We start from the raw sequence: 18,004 nt of genomic DNA on the forward strand, positions 1-18,004 counted from the left end.
CTCTGTAAAACATTTGGCCATCTCTTGAGTGTTTGCAGTAAGGTGTGTAATCTCAGGCCATCCTTTCACAGGTCTTGTATCTGAATCCAGCCATTTTGTTATTGTGTCAGCTGTTGGCTAAAAGATTGTAGTCACCTGTTGTTTAACATTCCTCCTTTGATCTCCTGTGCCAGTGGATTCCAAAGGCTGAACTCCACTGCGGAAAGGAGTAGCAGGAAATGTTTTATTTTAATTTTTCTCCCCTCTGTGCTTTCTGGGGCAGGTGTCCTGGGAGCCAGAACAACTCAAACCCTGCATCCTGTTCCGTACCTCCCTTTCATGCAGTTGTCATGTGAACTGAAAAACACGGTGGGGAAACACAAGCCCTGTTATTTATCAACCTGTGTTTTGTACCTGTTGGATCATAGATTCCAGAGTGATGACTAGAATCTAGAAAACTACAGCCTACTGATGGAGTACAGGGGCTAGTGAAGTTAAAAAATGGATTAGTCACAGATGAATAAGAGTAGCTCCTGCGGTTTCACCAGCTTGGGTAACAGTTACAAGTGCCATGGATCCTCCTGTCAAATTGATTGCCTACTGAGGGTAGGAAGAAATTTTCCTCCACAGTATAGCATTGCACAGTTAGGCGTTAATGTCCTTCTCTGAAGAAACTGATGGATGTCAGTGCCAGAGAGACACTGCTGATTGAAATGCGCCATTGTCCTCTCACACGGCAGCAGCTCCTGTGCTCTCGTTGGCGCACGGATCACAGGGCTCTTTTGACATCCCAAGGGCAAAGCTTGCAGTCATCTGAACTCCGGTGTCAGCTGTCCCTGTGTTGGGTGAGATGTGTCACGGGGATTGTCGAAGGGCAAAAATATCCCTAAGGTTTGTTAGTTTATTTTCAACCTGTTCTCCTCAGGAAATTAGGGTTTTGTGAGGTCCTCATGGGTTAGGAGAGGAAACGGAAGTATTTTTTAGCCCTTCGGTCAATTTTGACCAGATCTGGCCAAGAGGCAGGGAGGGATAAGCCACAGACTGCTGGGGAGAGAGAGACAAGCCCCTCTCCTTTATGAGGGAAGGGTGAGATTATCAGTGTATGTTTGTTAGACCCTGCAGAATCCTCACAATATCCCCAAATGCAGGGTGAAGCTTCAAACAAACACTTGTGCCTCTTCAGGCAGCAGAATCAGTCAGTCATGAGGCACGCATGTAATAAACTAGCTGTTACTAATTCCAGCAGTTGGGGCAGCAGCTCGATGAGAATTGCCATGCAGAGGCTTTGCCTCTGCTGACTCCGTGGTCAACAGAGCGTACCCACAACTTGTGCTGAAGCTCTGGCCATGTTATTAGGCCATTGCAGGAGCTGTGCTCATCTTCAGGTTGTGCTTGTGGTCAGTGCCTTTTTCAGGAGGTGGGTATTCTGTGAAAAAGCATCTTAGGTGTGGGATTTAATGACGGCTAACAAACTGTGAGGGGTGGGAGCGGGTAGGGTGGGGACAGTGCACTCCCCCAGCCAGTGACTTAGGGGGATTGGCATGTGTGCAAACAGTCGGACAAAACAAACTCTGCGGCCCTGCGGTTCCTTTGAGCACATTGCATGAGCTCAGTGCTCCCTTGATGGCTGTCACTTTGTGGCTGTGCTGTCACCAGTATGCAGAATGACACTTTTTGAGCATATAGGCTGTGGCTTATCAGCTTTTGGCTGCGCTCTGAAGGGCTCTCTTAGGTTGTTTCAGGTGAAAGTCTTGAAAGCATCCAAAACTGCCAAGAGAGTGAGTGTGTTCACAAGGAGCATGTGCTTAAGTGCATGCACATTCCCTCTTCAGAGAAAAGCAGCCTGCAGTGGCGTGAATCTTAGGTACTTAAAAGAGGATAGCAGGAATATAGGACTGATAACTGGAAAAAAGATATGAACATAAGAATGTGGGCAAGGTGATGTAACAGTAAATTAATTCCCTATAAGAAACTAGATTAGAAATGCCTCCATTTCCTCTTCCTTCTCCTTCCCCCTCTCTGCAAACTAAGGGTTGCTATATCAATGTCAAAAGATAACAGTGATCTATTTTTTCTTTTATGTTCATCACCTTGAGGCTGCTGGAGGCAATCAAGAGGTGATTTACTGAGTTTGTTTTTCCTGGCCCAATTGACTCTCCAGTTCTACTTTCTCCTCTCTACTCCATATTCCGCTGATCCTGGTCTCTCCTCTCCGTCCTCTCAGATCTACATGCATCTTCGCTGCTATAGCTGCCCAAACGAACAGCGCTACATCGTTCGGATCCTCTTCATTGTGCCCATTTATGCCTTTGACTCATGGCTCAGTCTCCTGTTCTTCACCAATGACCAGTACTATGTTTACTTTGGCACAGTGCGGGACTGCTATGAAGGTAAGGAGGGGTCAGACAGAGGTGGGAAGTCTCTGCCCTGAGAGAACTTTGTTTCTGGTTGAGAACGTGGAGAAAACATCACTGTCACCTACTGAAAGCCAAGTTTTGTGGTGTGCCTAGCTGGACGACCATGGCTTGCTTACTGACTGAAATTCATAGAATCAAAGGATGGTTTGGGTCAGGAAGGACCTATAGAGATAATCTACTGCAGCACCCCTGCCATGGGCAGGGACAGCTTCGCTCAAAGCCCAGTCCAACCTGATCCTCTTCCTCACTGGCCTCTGAGCATGACAGGATGTGTTGGGCCTTCCCTTTACAGTGTTCTGTAAAGACAAAGTTTACGGTTTTCTTGGGTCCTTTGCTTCAAAAAGGTGTAAAGCCAAAGAATCTGATTGTATCTGAGTGTTAGAAAGTGAGGTATTGCTTAGCTTCTGGCTCTTCTAACAGCACCTAATCAGCAGCCAAACACATGCTTTGTCGTGTTTTGGTGGTGCAGTGTGTTAGCAATACGTTCTTCTGGTCCCATCCTGTGGCCACTTGTGTGCTTGCACAGGGTAGCAGAGCTGCCACGTGCTGAGGCTGGTCAGGTGTAGTGCTTCAGAGTCCTGCAGGAGAGAGGATGCCATGTTCAGGATGAGTTACCAATGGCTTGGTTTTGGTTATCTGCTGCATATAACATAATGCCACTAATGCTGTATGTGAGGGAAGTGGTTACTCTCTAGTAAATGCTATCTTAACTTCCCTCCTGATCTTCTCCTGAAAGAAGCCTCTATCCACCCGGCAGGAGAGACTGCACTCTAGCAGTGTATTTTTGAGGACAATTTGTCACCATCCCCTCATTAAATCATAACTCATTGGTGTGGTTATTTTGGTAAGATCGGCATTGCAGAGAGGTGCCCCTGGCCATGTGAACAAGTTAATCAGCTGAAGGGACCAGCAGGCCCTCCTCAGATCCACAACAATGCTCTGAGATGCAGCAGCAGATGGCAAACGTGCACACGTGATGCAGAAGGCATCTTTGTTTGGGCCTGATTTTATATATTCCCTGCCCTGCACATGTGTAGGTCTAGCAGGAAGCCTGCTGCTCTGCGAAACTCCTCTCCTAGCAACAGCCAGTGTCCCCCTGCCTCGCTCGCTCAGGGGGTTTGCAAACATTTGAACTTCTGCTCAGGAGGCAGCCCGTGCGCCAGAGTTCACCTTGGCACATTGACCTGTGTGAAAAAACTACAGGTGGAGGTGAAAGCACCTTTGGAAAGCGTGTTTCTCCCTCACTTTTTCTGGGGATTAGTTTGAAACTAACTTTTTGTTCACTTCCCTCCCTTGACATCCACCTTATCTTTTCTTTTACTGAGAAGGTTTTAGTTGTGAAGTGGGAAGGAGCTCTGTTAGGGAATGGGGGGAGAAGACCCTACTAATAAATTTTGAAAGCAGTCTAGAACCATTTGTAGACTGCATTTCATAGCGTTTTGGTGTTGCTCTTTCATGGGACTCTGTTTCTGCAAATACCTGAGTGTCAGTAACACTGACACAAGTAGATTTATTTTTTTTTCTGTTACATTGATATCATGAGTATCATCTAATGAATGTGGATCAGAAATGGGAGAAGTGGTCTTTTACTGGTGTGATGAGCTTTGATCGCTAGCACCTACTTCTTTTGAGGAGGGACAGGCAGATACTTCTCCCTCCCTTTTATTCCTTTTGTTTTGTTTTGTCTTCTTCCTCTGATGTCATCTCTTCCCTAGCGCTTGTGGAATGGCCTGGTATTGTAATGACCACATCAGAGGGCAGGGGTCACTGGAGGACAATAGAAAAAGCTCAGCTTTTCTTCCTCTGGGTGCTGGGAGCTGTCAAATAAGTTGCAGAAAAATTGAAGGCAAAAGGGGTTACCACAGTTATTTAAATGAATTTTCTGTGGTTGGTCTTTTCTCTCCTAATTAAGGCTTTGGCAAAGTCGTTACTGTGTGGACTTTGTAAGGATTACAGGTAGAGTAACAGTATACCAATTACATACATAGAAGCAGGTATACATACCATTGGCTTTTAGGTGCCATAGCATTCCTGCTAGCTAGACACATCTGCTAGCCATAAATACAATGTTTTGAGACGATGCGAATTTTGGGAAGTGTTGAGTACCTCTTTGCCAGGGCATAGTTTGGATGCTTGTAGAAGAATTAAGAGTTGATGTCTGACTTCAGAAGTTCATCCATGTGGAAAAATTGACCTCAGGTTTAATAACCAGCTGCTTGAGGAGACCAGTGTCTTGGTGCTGTATGTTATTAGGCTTCTGTTCTTATTTCAAAGTTCCTTGAGACTTCTGTTTCTATCCCAAATTGTTTGGGGCAAAAAGTAGGATTTGGGTGTTGTCCTTCCAGGGAATGTCCAGGTACAGATGACCATAGAAAATAATATTGAAAGAAGGGTCATTTGGTCTGTCCTTTTGCCCAGGGCTGTACGCAACAAACTCAGCGGTACAGTCCTTACCCTAAAAAATCTCACAACTTTGAGGGTCCAACAGCGATTGTAACAAGTCCAGAGAGTGGCAGACAGGGCACCTGCAGGCTTACTCCGTGCATTAAAGTGGGTTTGGATCCAGTGGAAAGGAAATATATCTGTAGTTAATGGAGAACTGAAATAGGACAAACTATTAGTGGTCAGTTCGAGAAGGCTGTTTGCTGTCTGTACCATGTTGCTGGGGAAGGTGAAGCGACCCAAGGAGAAGTTTATTCAGTAGACAAGAAATTTCATCTTTCTGAGGAAATAAAGCACAGAATCTTTTTTTTTTCAAAAATCTCTACCAGACATGAAAACAATGTTTCACTAAAACCTCTGTTTCTCCACCTCATGTCTATAGTCTGATTACCTGGCAGAGAGAAACTGTGTTCATCAGCTAGAAGGTTAAATACAGGAGATAACATATGGTTAATGGGTCAGATGTATCTTTCCCAGATTATTTAGTACCAGTGTAATGTCCTAGAATAATGCACAGGAACCCTGTAAAGAATGGCATCTTACAGATGCCAAGTAAAACAGAGACTGACCACAGTTTTAAATGATTCTGTGACCCTTTCGGCATGAGTCATAGAACTGGCCTGGGACCATGGCCAAGCTTCGGTTCAGATAGTCTTGTGAGTGCTGAGGTAGAATGATAAATGCAGTGAAAATAATCTGGAGTGCTTTGAAGGGAAAGGTGCTGCATAAGCAGTCCCTGCTAATGTTTGGTCTGCTGCCTGTACTCTTGGTCCTTGCACCTGTTTTGAAGTTGGTTGTCATTTTACTCTGATTGATGTCTTTGCAGCCTTTGTAATATACAACTTTCTCAGCCTCTGCTATGAGTACTTGGGAGGGGAGAGCTCCATCATGTCTGAGATCAGAGGGAAACCAATTGAGTGAGTATTTATTGTGCTTACAGCATGACGCTATCCTCCTTCTGAGCCCATCTACTTTTCCTCTTATCCCTGCCCTGAAAAACTGTGTCATGTGGCAAATGTCTGCTGGGACTGGGCAGTGTGGATGGTGATGATTTACCAGTACCCTGCTCTGAGACAGATCAGGGTGATCACATCCTCTTAGGCAAGCTGGACTGATACACAGCTTTTCTGGACACCTGCCTACGCATTTGTTTATTTTCTTATTCCCTTCTCCTCCTTTAAATCTTTTCTGGCCTTAGTTGATTGTGCTTCCTTTAGGATCTATGTTTCTCCCCATGCTACTCAATTAAAGGAAAAACATAATTGGAGTGTATAGTCAGGATGTTGTTTTAGACATTTCTCTGAAAGAGTATGGCTGTAACTTTAATTATGGTTGGAGAAAGCACCAGTCCTGCACCTTTGCTACAGAGAGATAGATAAAGAGGGTAGGAATCTTGCACTCTAGCCCAAATCTTGCTTGTGAACCCTCTCATCTTATGTTTGCTGTTTCAGGTCCAGCTGTGTGTATGGAACTTGCTGCCTGTGGGGAAAGACCTATTCGATTGGATTCCTGAGGTTCTGCAAACAGGTATGGGCTGGAGGGGCTGTGCCATCCTGCAGAAATGAATGAAGTGTATGTGGGTGGCAATGGTGCCTTTTGCTACTGAACTTCTGAGATGAGCACTCCTTTGAGGGGGGTTGTAATAGCATTTTGAGAGGCCTGCAAACTGCTGAGAAGAGGAGGTGTTTCAGAGTTGGTTTGTTTTGAATGATTTTAACGTTTCCTCCTCAACCCTGCATCAGGAAAGCCTTAGCAAAAGATGCAAGTTATCTCCTGGAACTGATGGTAACCCTGTGAAGAAACTTTTCCCTTTATGAATTACAGAGGTCCCAACTTTAAGATGTCTGTGTTGTGTGGCAGACACCCCAGTTGTGTAACAGCCTCCTGAATTCCCAAAGCTGCTGTTGTGGTTTGGAGTTGAGGAGGGGGTGGAGGTTAAGCATGACACATTGCTTTGTAGGAGGAACCGAGTATTGCTCATCATGTGTGTCTGTCTGTGCTGAACTGGGTATGTCGAGTGGGAGGGCGGGAGCGAGGGAGATCTAAACCTCGATACAACCCTTGTCTGCTCATCCCAGGTCAGTCACCTCTGGCTGTCATCAAACAGCAGGTGAATTTCAAGTCTTTGCTCACTTGCTGAAATGAACACACAAGGTTTCTCTGGAGACAGCATGAAGCAGGTCTGGTTCTTTGAAGGGGCTCAGGTCATTGTAATTCCAGTCACTCAGTCTAGATCTTTGCCCTGACTTTTCCTGTACATCATGACCTGTCGTCTATGTTTTAGCAATATGCAGAAATATCAAAGTTAAAATGCCACCTCAGTAATATCCAGTGCAGCACAAGTGACCGTTTCCAAAGGATGGCATCTTTTGCTTATCTGTTCTGTTTGTCCTCGCCCCATATTTTGTCCTTACAGCTTTCCTGGGTTTTTTTTCCCTGATGCTTTATTTTCTACTCTGTACCCAATATGCTGCTTCACCTGTTTCTCTTGGGTTTCATTTGGACACCCTATGGTGGATACACTGCATTACCTATTCTTTGTGCTCCTAATGTTAACTTTTACCTTTTAAATAAGCAGATGTAACACCCATGAAAGGTGAATGAGTGCTGGAGAAATAATTTCCCTTAGACCTCTTGTTTCTCATGTCTCACAGCCTTTGGCGGTTACCACCACACAGGTTGTGCCTGGCTGTGTTTGGAAAGTTTGTTCACCACAATGAGGACTAGAAGCACTCTTTGGGGAGGGGGAGGTGTGTTTTTTCTGTCAGCCTCCACAAATCCTAGCTCATTTGGCAACTCTGGCTAAGGTGGATATTTTGCTTTTCCCTTGCTGCTATCTAGCAGCAATTCTTCTAGTCAGATCTGCCCTTTGCTAACTAGTAAGACTGCTGTGGAGGCTGTGAGGGAGATATCTTGCAAATGGATGTTTAAATACTTCTGTCCTTTTTGGCTTGAGCTTAAATATTGCCTTGGTGAGAAATTGTTGACGCCAAGACTCACTTTCTGGTACTTCTAGACTTCCAGGGTTGCCAAGGAAGACCCCTCAAGGCAAATTCCTGGGAAGACTGGTGCAAAAGAGCAACAGAGCACATGTCAGTACTGATCTGGGCAGTATCCACCATCACAATGGTCAGGGAGAGGAATGTGCTGGAAGAAACACCTTGTCCTTTCTAGCCCTGTTCTCAGCATCTCCAGCACTTCTGTTGCCTCCCATCACACCTGCCCATTTTCTGCTCTTTCCAACCCTTTCATCCTGAAGGAATCTGTACTATAATCATTCTTTCTTTCCGTCTTCACCCCACTACAAGCTTTTCTCAGGCAGGTGCCTGTTTTGGGTTAGTGAGTCTGTCTGTGTTTCCTGTGGCCCTCCAGCAGTGTGGTGGCTGCAGCGTAAAATCCAAACAGCTTGTTTCCTTAGAGATGTCTTGATTAAGATTCTTTACTGGGCCTGTGTCTGATGACCCTCACACATGGGTCACACACCATCCATGTGCTTCCCATACGCTGTAGCATCTTCTAGGGAAGCAACTAAAAATAGTACGTGGTGGTTTGGATTGCAGGGAAATGGTTAAAACATCCCAGGTCAGAAGAAGGGGAAGCTCAGAGGATGGAGTTGTTTACCAATTTGCTTGACCTTTTCCAGTTCACATATTTACAGTGACTCACTAACTGGCATGTGCTGGGGTTTTTAATCTCCTTGAAGTCTTATGACCACTAACAAATTGCATCGTATCCAAAGCAGTTATTACTGTTTGGTTTTGCCTTCTTTCTTTACATAGCCCTCCCCACATGTGCACAGGTCAGCACCTGCCAAGGCTCTTTCAGCCTCCTTCAGGGAGATACAGGTCATGTCTTTTCAGGGAAACATTTTTAGGGTCACAAGCCTTCACTCTCTTAGGACTTTGAAGTCCAACATCTCCAGAAAGTTGAAGAATGGGGTGGCTTTGAGAGAGCACTTGTCACAATAGGAGCAGTGGTTTATACTGGCAGAATGGGTAGAGTTGATCCCAAGTGCCATGGAATCTTTGGGGAGATTTGGTAAAGGTCACTTGGATGACAGCAGAACAGCTCTTCACTTCTGTCTGTCAACGCACATCTCCGTGTATACAAAACACCTTAATATCGTGGCAGCTGTCAAAAGTTCCTCCTTGGAGAACTAAGTTCCCCTCCGATCCAGAGGACCTTCTTGCCTAACTTTATGACAACTGTGGATTGGAGTTTGTTTTCCTTTCCCAGTATGCCTCTGTTAAACTTACTCTGTCCATACTATAGCGCGGTGTGGGATTTTTTGTTTTTCATACAGTTGCCATGTATAAATGTGCTGCAGCACAGCCTGTGAAAAGCAACTCTGGAAGACAGGACCTGAGCAGCCTCTAGGAGCAACCCTACAGAGTGGTTTTTCTTCCTGTTCTGGACAACTAGATAGGCCACTTACTGCTTCTGAATCTCCTCTATCTCTTTTTAGGTGTTGGAGTCCTCGAGCACAATTGATTAGGAAGTGGCAGGGTCAGACTCCTTGTTGGGGCTGGACTGTATTGCCTTGCTGAGTTGTCCTAGTGGACACTACATCGTGGTGCTGGTTTGGGGACTTGGATCTCCTGTCTTATCATTCTTCCTCTCTCATTCCTGTAGGCTACCCTGCAGTTCTGTGTGGTGAAGCCTCTCATGGCGATCAGCACAGTCATCCTTCAGGCCTTCGGCAAGTACCAGGATGGTGACTTTGAGTAAGTTTATTTGTCTGGCATGCAAGACTTGCTGCCCCTTCTCTTCCTGGCTTTGCATATTGTCTGTGTGTGTGCTGGGCCATGGGAAAAGATGGGACAACATGGACAGATGCACATGAGAAAACAGGGCAGAGGTAGCCCTCTTAGTTTCAGGGTTTTTTACCTTGTTTTGGGGGAGGGAATGGGACAGGGAGGCAGGAAGGGAATGGGCTCTTCGAACTCTCCAGTGACAGTGGCAAGAGGAAAAGATCATGCTGAAGCTTCAGGCATTCATGTATCTTCTCTTTTCAGTGTGACCAGTGGCTACCTCTATGTGACGATCATCTACAACATCTCTGTCAGCCTGGCACTGTATGCCCTCTTCCTTTTCTACTTCGCCACACGTGAGCTACTCAGTCCTTATAGCCCAGTCCTCAAGTTCTTCATGGTGAAGTCTGTCATCTTCCTGTCCTTCTGGCAAGGTGAGCTGCTTTTCCTTTCCCTTGGTAGGCACACAGAGCTCTCTGCAGGGCCTCAGACACTAGAGTTGAGAGAGCAGATGTTGATGAATAGACAGAATGTATTTCTGTATTCTATTTGTTTTATAGCTGTTCATTGCTCTTCTCTGGAAAACCTGTTTTGCTCATTTTCGTTTTTGTTTCTATGCTCCTGAATCCTCACTGTCCCTGCGTGCGCGTGTGCACGCGCATATCTACCTGGCAAAATCAGCTGATAGGATGAAGAGTCCTTTGCATTCCTGGAACAGTCATAAAGCACAATCTGCCGGCATTTTATCTGCGTGCTGCCATTTCACTGATTAAAGCGGCACATCTCAAAATTTTTAGTACTTTTTTTAGTGCTCTATAAATTAAATTTTAATGGTATGTCTGTGATTTATGTGAAGCAGCAAGCTGGCTGAATGTGGTGTGTGCTTGCTACAGACCCACCGCTGAACGAGACATTAGGAATTCATACACATGATGCAGAGGCGCATTCGGAAAGTTGAAATTCCACCTAAGCTTAGTGCTTCTTACTAATTGGCTCTAAGCATTTCCCTGTTCAGTGCCCTACTTAGGTTTACTGAGTTGCACTTCAAAGACTAATTGAGTAGGAACTTGGGTGGAATTCAGGCTGTTGGAGTGTGGCCCATCCTCCCTGTCTATGGACAAACTAATAAGCATCTAGTTTATCATCTTGAGCCATTTGGTTGCACACTTCTGTCTTCTTTGGAATTCTGCAGCCACCATGGTTTTGTACAGGGAAGAACCTCTTCCTTGCAGTGGTGTGTCAAAAATACCATATGTTAAATGAAAAGTTCTGTTACTTGAATTTTTGCTCTAGCTAGTGGAAGTGCTGATGTTGCAAAATGTGGAATATGTAAAAATTTTCTTTTATGTTCTTTGATGTTTGATTTTTGTGCATTTTCAAGTCTAATCAACAAGAAAGAAGATGTAATCCATGAAACAGAGAGCAGCTAACAAGCTCTAAGTGATGTCCAGGTGTTAAAAGACAAATTACTTGTCTGTAGAATTACCTTGTTATGGTTTGGGGCTCGACATATTTCAGATCTCAGATCTAGAGGGAGGTTAACAAAGCTTGGGAAGAAGGATGTACCTTTGAGAGGGGACACAAAGAATGTAGAATTTACGGGCCCCGAGGTCATTAGGCAGAACCCCCAAGATAAGGAAGAAACTAAAAAGACAACTCATCAACTGTGTTGAATCAGCTCTGACTGGGTAAAAGGTAATTCTGGCAGTGGGAGATCATGACCACCGACCCAAAAAACCCACTGACTTGAAAATAGAGAAAGACTGAGCAAGAAGACTAATTGGTATGAGAAGTGAAACAATTGTTAACCAATAGGAGATAAAATACTAATTAATAAGAGAACTAGGAGACTTGTAGCCAAGGAACATTAATGGCTGTGTTTGCTAAAATGTATAAACAAGTGAGTTTTGGTAGTGGTTGTGCTGGCTTTGTGGGTTTGCCCCCCAGCACTCCTTTCTGCACAGAACTGTAAATAAATCAAATACCTAGGCTGTGTGTGGATTGGCCTATTGCACAGCATGTGAAAGAACCTGTATTGGGACAACAGAGAGATCACAGGAGTGCTTGCAGAAATACCTGACTGCTTTTACTGTTTTGGACTTGAATAAGTCCCGCAACAGTTAGTTCCACAGTTTATGCATCAGTTGAGAATAGAAGAGGGTCGGTGTTTGAACATTCTTTGCTTAAGTGTATTTATCTCATTCCTCTTTTCTCTGTTGCACAAGTGACTGTAGGTGGGTGTATGTAGCCCGCTCTGTTTGTAGCTCCTGTGTTGTAGAGTTGCATGTAGGACATACAGCACACACAGCTGTTCTTGACAGTTACCATGTTATCATGTTTTCTGCACATTTACATGAGCTTGTTGCTTTGTTTAGGGATGCTGTTGGCCATCTTGGAAAAGTGTGGTGCCATCCCCAAAATCCACTCTGCTGATGTGTCTGTGGGTGAAGGCACGGTAGCTGCTGGGTATCAAGACTTCATCATCTGTGTGGAGATGTTCTTTGCAGCCATCGCCCTGCGCCATGCCTTCACATACAAAGTGTATGTGGACAAGAGAATTGATGCCCAAGGTAGGAAGTATGCCAGTGCATATGGTTTGTCTCTTCAGTAGTGAGACTGGGTGGAGATTGGTCCCTCAGGCAACCAGCACACTGATATGACTCCCAACCTGAATGCTTGGAAAATATCACATCCCCTCCTCCGTGGTGTCTGAACAGATTCATTGTGCAATGGCTCTGCAGGGCAGAAACCTTGCCTGAATTGCACTGTTCCCTTTTCAGTTCCCCAGTGTGCCACCCACAACAGCTTGTTGCAGACCTGAGGGCTGCAAGAAGTTGCATCGTTTCGGTGGAGTGGGTTTGTCCTTCTTCCTGTCTCACCAAAGGGGAACTCCACTGCTCCAGATTGTGCAACAGACTGAAGTCAAGAGGGACAGGGCCTAAAACAGGCTCTGTTTTGAATCTGGCTTGGGAAGATGAGACTGTGCTTTGGCAATATGTTTGTCATGGAGGAGGAGGATCTCCCTGTAATGACTTTGTGAGGGCTGGGCTGCTAGAAGTCTTATTCTAGGGAAGAGGAAGGTGGTTGTTATCCCTGGGAAAAGGGGGTTTTTGCGTCCAGTCTATGCACGTACATTCAGCGTTTTCTAAGTAAAGGGGTTCTTTCCTGCTGAGGGAGATCTGTGATGAGGTGTGGGAAGACAGCAGCCTGTAGATGACCTTTCCATCCCAGCCAGCCCCAGAGGTTTTGGAAGGAAAGTGGTTGCAGTGGGGGGAGATGAGATCTGTTGGTGATGAAAGGGTAAACTGGCAAGTACAAGTGGGGAATGTTTCGGTGGTGGGCCTTGTTCAGTTCTTGTTACTTCCTCTTTCTCTCTGTCTCTGTCTCTCTCTCCTCTTCCTTTTATCTCTCCCTTGCTTTGGCCACTGGTCCCTGATGCAGCTGTTCCATCATATGGGCCATACGGTAGGTACAGCATGCTTTGTGTGTTTGTCTCAGTTGGCTTTTAGCTGGGATGCTGTTCTCTCCTGATTCCCAGCTTGCCTACAGTCTGTCCCTGTCCCTTGTTCCCCCTTCCTTGTAGGTCTGTAACTCTGTTGCCTCACACAGCTTCTTTAGGGTTGTCTGGATTATAAGCAGTAAAATGGCTGTGTGGGCAGTGGAGTAACACACAGCTTCAGAGTGTTCCTGTCAAAGCCATGCAGCCTCAAAGGAGCTGGTTTGTTCTCTCACCCCAGCCTCCCCTCACTTTTGTAATTGCCAAAGATGATCAGCATACTTTGCTTCTCTCATCGAGCTCATCCCCAGGTTTGAGCAGAGCCAGAAACCCACACTGGAAATGGAACCTAAAAACCATGAGAAATGGCATTTCCTAGAAGGAGACACTGCCTTCCTCTGTGCTCAGCACTTGAGTGGGACAATCTCCAACTGTTGCTCCCTTCATGGTATCACTGTGACACCCTCTACACAAGGGGTGGTTCTGCCTCTAGTACTGCCTGTTCCCCTCCTTTCCCTCCTTTGTGCCGCTTTCCCACTTCCTGTGGACACTTAGATACCACCCAGCAGTGTAATTTCCAGTGAGTGGGAATGGCAAATGGCATTTCTTCTACAATTTTTAGCATTTCCTTAGTTTTTGTCTTCTGAAACCCTTTACAGGAGTACCTCCCTATCTGACTGTCTTCATTGCACACCCAAGCCAGCACTGGTAGCGCATAGTGGAGGTTGTCACTGTGGGTATGCCCCATTCTCATGGTGTGTCCCCCATTTAATGCTGAGGTGGATTCACTTGGCTAATAGCATCTGAGTTTAGGAGCACCACTGGTAAAACCATTTGTGTGGCATTTCCTCAGCAACTACTTAAGGAAGTCTGTAACATACCGTCTGCGGGATCTAGGATTGCATGTTCCCTCTTCCCCCTTACCTTCACGATCGGGGGCATGGGGGAAGGCAGCAGTGTTCTTCACTTGTCCCTCCCTGTCTTACCCAAACAGGTCGCTGTGCTCCCATGAAGAGCATCTCCAGCAGCCTCAAGGAGACCATGAACCCTCACGACATTGTCCAAGATGCGATCCACAACTTCTCCCCAGCCTACCAGCAGTACACCCAGCAGTCAACGCTGGAGCACGGTCCACCCTGGCGCAATGGCAGTCACGTTATCTCGCGCTCCCACAGCTGCTCTGGTGCCCGTGACAACGAGAAGACCCTCTTACTGAGCTCTGACGATGAATTCTAGGAGGGGAAACTGCCAGCACAGGCTGTCAATTTCCTCCTTTTTTTTTTTTTTTTTTTAATAATTTATTAAAGCAGAAACACACAAGTCATATCACTTCCTAGAGAGTACAGATTGCAGAAGTGTGGGCACTTCCCATTAGCTTTGTGGGTACGGACATGATGAGCATTGTGGAGGTGGTGGAATGGCCAGGACTCTATTCTCGAGCCCATTCCTTAAAGCAGCAATCAAATTAATTGAAGCAAAGCTCCAGGGTTTGGGGTTCTGGCTTCCTACACCTGTCCAGCTTGGTGTGGAGCATGACTGGCCAGAGCCTGGAGTTGTGGCCAAAAGTGTTTTTGGTTTTTTTTTCCCAACAGGACAACCTAACTGCTTTGTATTTCTTTTCCCGAATGGTTGAGGTAGGCAGTTTTTTCCCCCAACTCTCTGGTACTAACATCTCTGTGATCCTTGGGAAATTGGATTGGGATGCAGTGATAAGCATTCCTGAGGACCAGACCAGAGACTGGTCTATATAGCCATTGCCTTGAATGCTAAGTAAGGAATATCTGCCCCCACCCTCCTGAGTACCTGGTTTTGAGCCCTGGAGTCACTTGAGTGAGCCAAGGGCGAAAGGACAGGGCTTTTTTCCTGTTTTTTGGCTCCCTACATCCACTGATCACCATCAAAGCTGATGCTTGTTGAGGCTCAGTGGGGATGGAGTTGCTTTCTTACAAGGATGGAGTTTTCTAATCACTAAGTGTCCAAGCTTCCCATCTCCCTTGTTTGTTCCTGTGGCTAGAAGCCTCCCTGGAGCATTTGTCTCCTGCTAACAAGACTGAGGACTGCCCATGACAGGTGGTGGAAGTTTGTAGAGCTTTGGCCCCTTCACTCCTCTTCGGGAAGGGAAGATATGTAAACACAAAACCAGTTTTTGTTTTTGTTTCCTGTTCCTTGGCATCACAGCTGCCCCTCTTAAAGGTGTGGGTTGCACCAGGTAGGTGCCAGAGCAGGTCCTGGTGTCTTACAGGTATCTCTCCCCATGCTTGGTATCACTGACTTTCCCTGTGAGCTGCGCAGATTTTGCTCTTAGGCTGGAATATTCAGAAAGGAACGTTGCACACTCCTTCGTTTTTTATCTCCATAGCTGTTCTGGGCCAAACTGGAGCAGACTTGAAACCTGACATGACCTGGCTGGTCGAAATTGTCCCTTTTATTCTCCCAGGCAGCGGTTGCTGCTGCTGCTGCACATTTCACAGACCCTACTGCAACTGAGTGCTATCAAGGGTGGAACCAGCATCCATGGACATGGGAGAAGCTTTCCCTTGCTTCCATTGGGTTTTGGGTGGGCCCATGAGTACTTAGTAGAGCGACAATAGAAGTGATCCCTCTGTAGATCTATCCAGGGACCAGAAAATGCCTCTTGCTTGCTTAAAATTATCTAGGGGAAGAGTGGGCAGCACCCTCAAGCGCTACAGGTCAGATGCTCCTGCCTGCAAGAGGGAAGCCAAACTGAGATATTGGAGCAAGCTGCTGTGTTCTTCTCAGCTGTAATTTCTCAATTCCTCTCCCACTTGCCTTCCCTGCCATCAGCAGAGCTGTGCAGTTCCACATTGCCCTCGTTGCTCTGCTAGGAGCACTGGAGGCTGGTTTAATGCCTGCAGGTTACCTCTCCATTTGTTTCCTAATCATCTGCTTGTTTGTTCAGTGTCTCAGAAGCAACAGTGAGTTAAGAGCATCTCATTTCCTCAGTACCCCTGCCCAAGCTGGGCAAAAGGGCTTAAAGAGAGGTAGGTTTGCTCCCTGCTGTGAGAATAAGATAAGGGAAGGGCTTAAGGAAAATATCTCCTTCTGTACTTGTGTCTGGAGGGACAATGAATCAGGTGGGAGCAACAGTGCTAACTGTTGACGGAGCTGGAGGCAGTGGATCCAGCAGCTTGTGTGCTGTTGGATTTCCCTATTTACACACATCTTGCAATGCCATACTGTTAGTTACTGCTTTTCCTAAGTCTGTGTCTGCTTACATGGACATGCAGGGCTGAAGACTGAATGGGCTTTCCTTCTGTCTTCTATGGCTTTGATTAATAGTCCTTTAAGCATGAGGTACTTATGGTAAAGTTGCCCTCTCTCTTAGGAAAGTAGGGTGTAGGACATGTTCCTACCCTCCCCTTTCTTTGCATTTGCAGGTCTTGATGATGTCCCAGTCACCCACTTGGTGACCGTTCCCAATCTTTGTTGCATTTGGGTGGCCAAAATGCAAAATCTCAGTTATTGCCTCATTGAGCACGAAGGTGGTTCAGGCTTGGAGAAGCATTTCTTAGAACTTACTTTGAAATGTCTCCTGCATATACATGCTCTGCAGAGGATCTGGACATTCTCAAAGCATCCTTTATGTAGCGGTTTCAAATATAATCCTTTCGCACCATCTGCCTTCAGAGAAGCCTGGTGAAGAACTAGTGCCCAAACAACAGCCAGCTGCCCTGCTTTATAATATTATATACATATATATTTTTTAACACCACACAAAATCATCCATCACAGAGCTTGCTGCTCTCCCTCATGACAGGCAAGTGCCAGAGCAAGGATTGGCTCTGAAGCCACTCTGGCTTGGAGGAGCAAATGTAAGATTCAGAGCTTGAAACCGAGAAGGCCAAGGTATTTGTGGTCTTGCAGGTCTGCTCATGGTAGCCCAGGGCCTCAAGAAATGTGGCAGTTCCAGGAGTAGGCCCTTGGAGCTGCTCTCCCTCACCTGCTTCCACTCTTCTTCCTTCCTTCCTTCCTTTTTGTTTACCATGTAACATACCCATGGGATTTGTTTATTATTTTTCCATATAGAGTAGTTCTTTGTATATAAATGACTGAAAAAAAAAAGTATGATAAATAAGACAGAGTCACCTAGTTTTGTACCTATTGTGTTTAACTGATGTGAGCTCAGCGACAAGCCGCTCTCTCTATTTTGGTCTTTGTGACGTTATACTCTGCAGAAATGAGCAAATATGATGACAAATAAAAAATATAGAGATAATATAGATTGTACTTAAACTGCCTCTGCGTGGTGTTGTCTGGGTGACTTCTCTGACCTGATTTTAAGTTTTTGCTCGTTGCAGGGACTGATGCTTGGTGGGTTGGGATGTTTTGTCCTCAGGAGGAAAGGTCCAGGTGTCTGTAGGAGCTGATGGAGCAGCATGGCTGCAGCACTCTGGGCTGAGACACCACTCATGGGCTCAAGGTACGTGTCAAAAGCCTGTAGAAATGAATCCTACCTTAGGTGCTCAGTGAGAAATACCTGTGGGAGAGAGGGGGCTGCTCTCTGACATGGCCCCATACAAACAGTGGCTCTGGGCTTTTCTTCCATGAGCACCCTTGGGGCCAGGGCAGAAAGTGGCAGAGGGAATGGGAATGTTAAACTCCCAAAACATCCTGAGTGCTGCAACCTGCTGGGGACCAGGCCCACCTGGGCATCAGGGGAACACTTCCACCTCAGCTCTAAGGAAAGGTGGTTTTCCACACAAGAAGGTCAGGGTGCACCTACCTCTCTTCCAGCATCCAGTCCAAGGGCAGTCCAGAGGGAAATTTTCTAGTGAAAAGCATTATTTTTCCTAGGAAAAGCTTTATTCAGCACAGCTGCACTGCTCCTGAAAGCAAGTGCTTTGGGGAGTGATGTTCAGCATTAAGCTTGCTTTCCAAGCCCTTTCAGGGACTATAAC

The 18,004-nt window shown here is 46.0% G+C and overlaps 1 protein-coding gene across 2 annotated transcripts in view; it reads left to right on the top strand.

Moving 5' to 3' along the window:
• The window catches only part of TMEM184B (transmembrane protein 184B), a 30,981-nt gene extending 13,638 nt beyond the window's left edge, over positions 1-17,343 (top strand). Inside the window, exons 3-10 of one of the 2 annotated variants that reach the window (XM_027879437.1) lie at positions 2,204-2,369; positions 5,665-5,755; positions 6,290-6,365; positions 9,471-9,562; positions 9,854-10,023; positions 11,965-12,159; positions 13,031-13,054; positions 14,080-17,343. In XM_027879437.1, coding sequence (XP_027735238.1) covers positions 2,204-2,369; positions 5,665-5,755; positions 6,290-6,365; positions 9,471-9,562; positions 9,854-10,023; positions 11,965-12,159; positions 13,031-13,054; positions 14,080-14,321 — 1,056 coding nt within the window. In that variant the 3' untranslated portion in view covers positions 14,322-17,343. The remainder of the gene's footprint in view (positions 1-2,203; positions 2,370-5,664; positions 5,756-6,289; positions 6,366-9,470; positions 9,563-9,853; positions 10,024-11,964; positions 12,160-13,030; positions 13,055-14,079) is intronic. The other variant, XM_027879438.1, reaches the window with a different exon arrangement.
• The last annotated feature ends 661 nt before the right edge of the window (positions 17,344-18,004 follow it).

The sequence above is a fragment of the Empidonax traillii genome, unplaced genomic scaffold, assembly GCF_003031625.1.
Source record: "Empidonax traillii isolate 1590-97213 ecotype Southwest subspecies unplaced genomic scaffold, ASM303162v1 scaffold55:size2822071, whole genome shotgun sequence".
NCBI classification, from domain to species: Eukaryota; Metazoa; Chordata; class Aves; order Passeriformes; family Tyrannidae; genus Empidonax; species Empidonax traillii.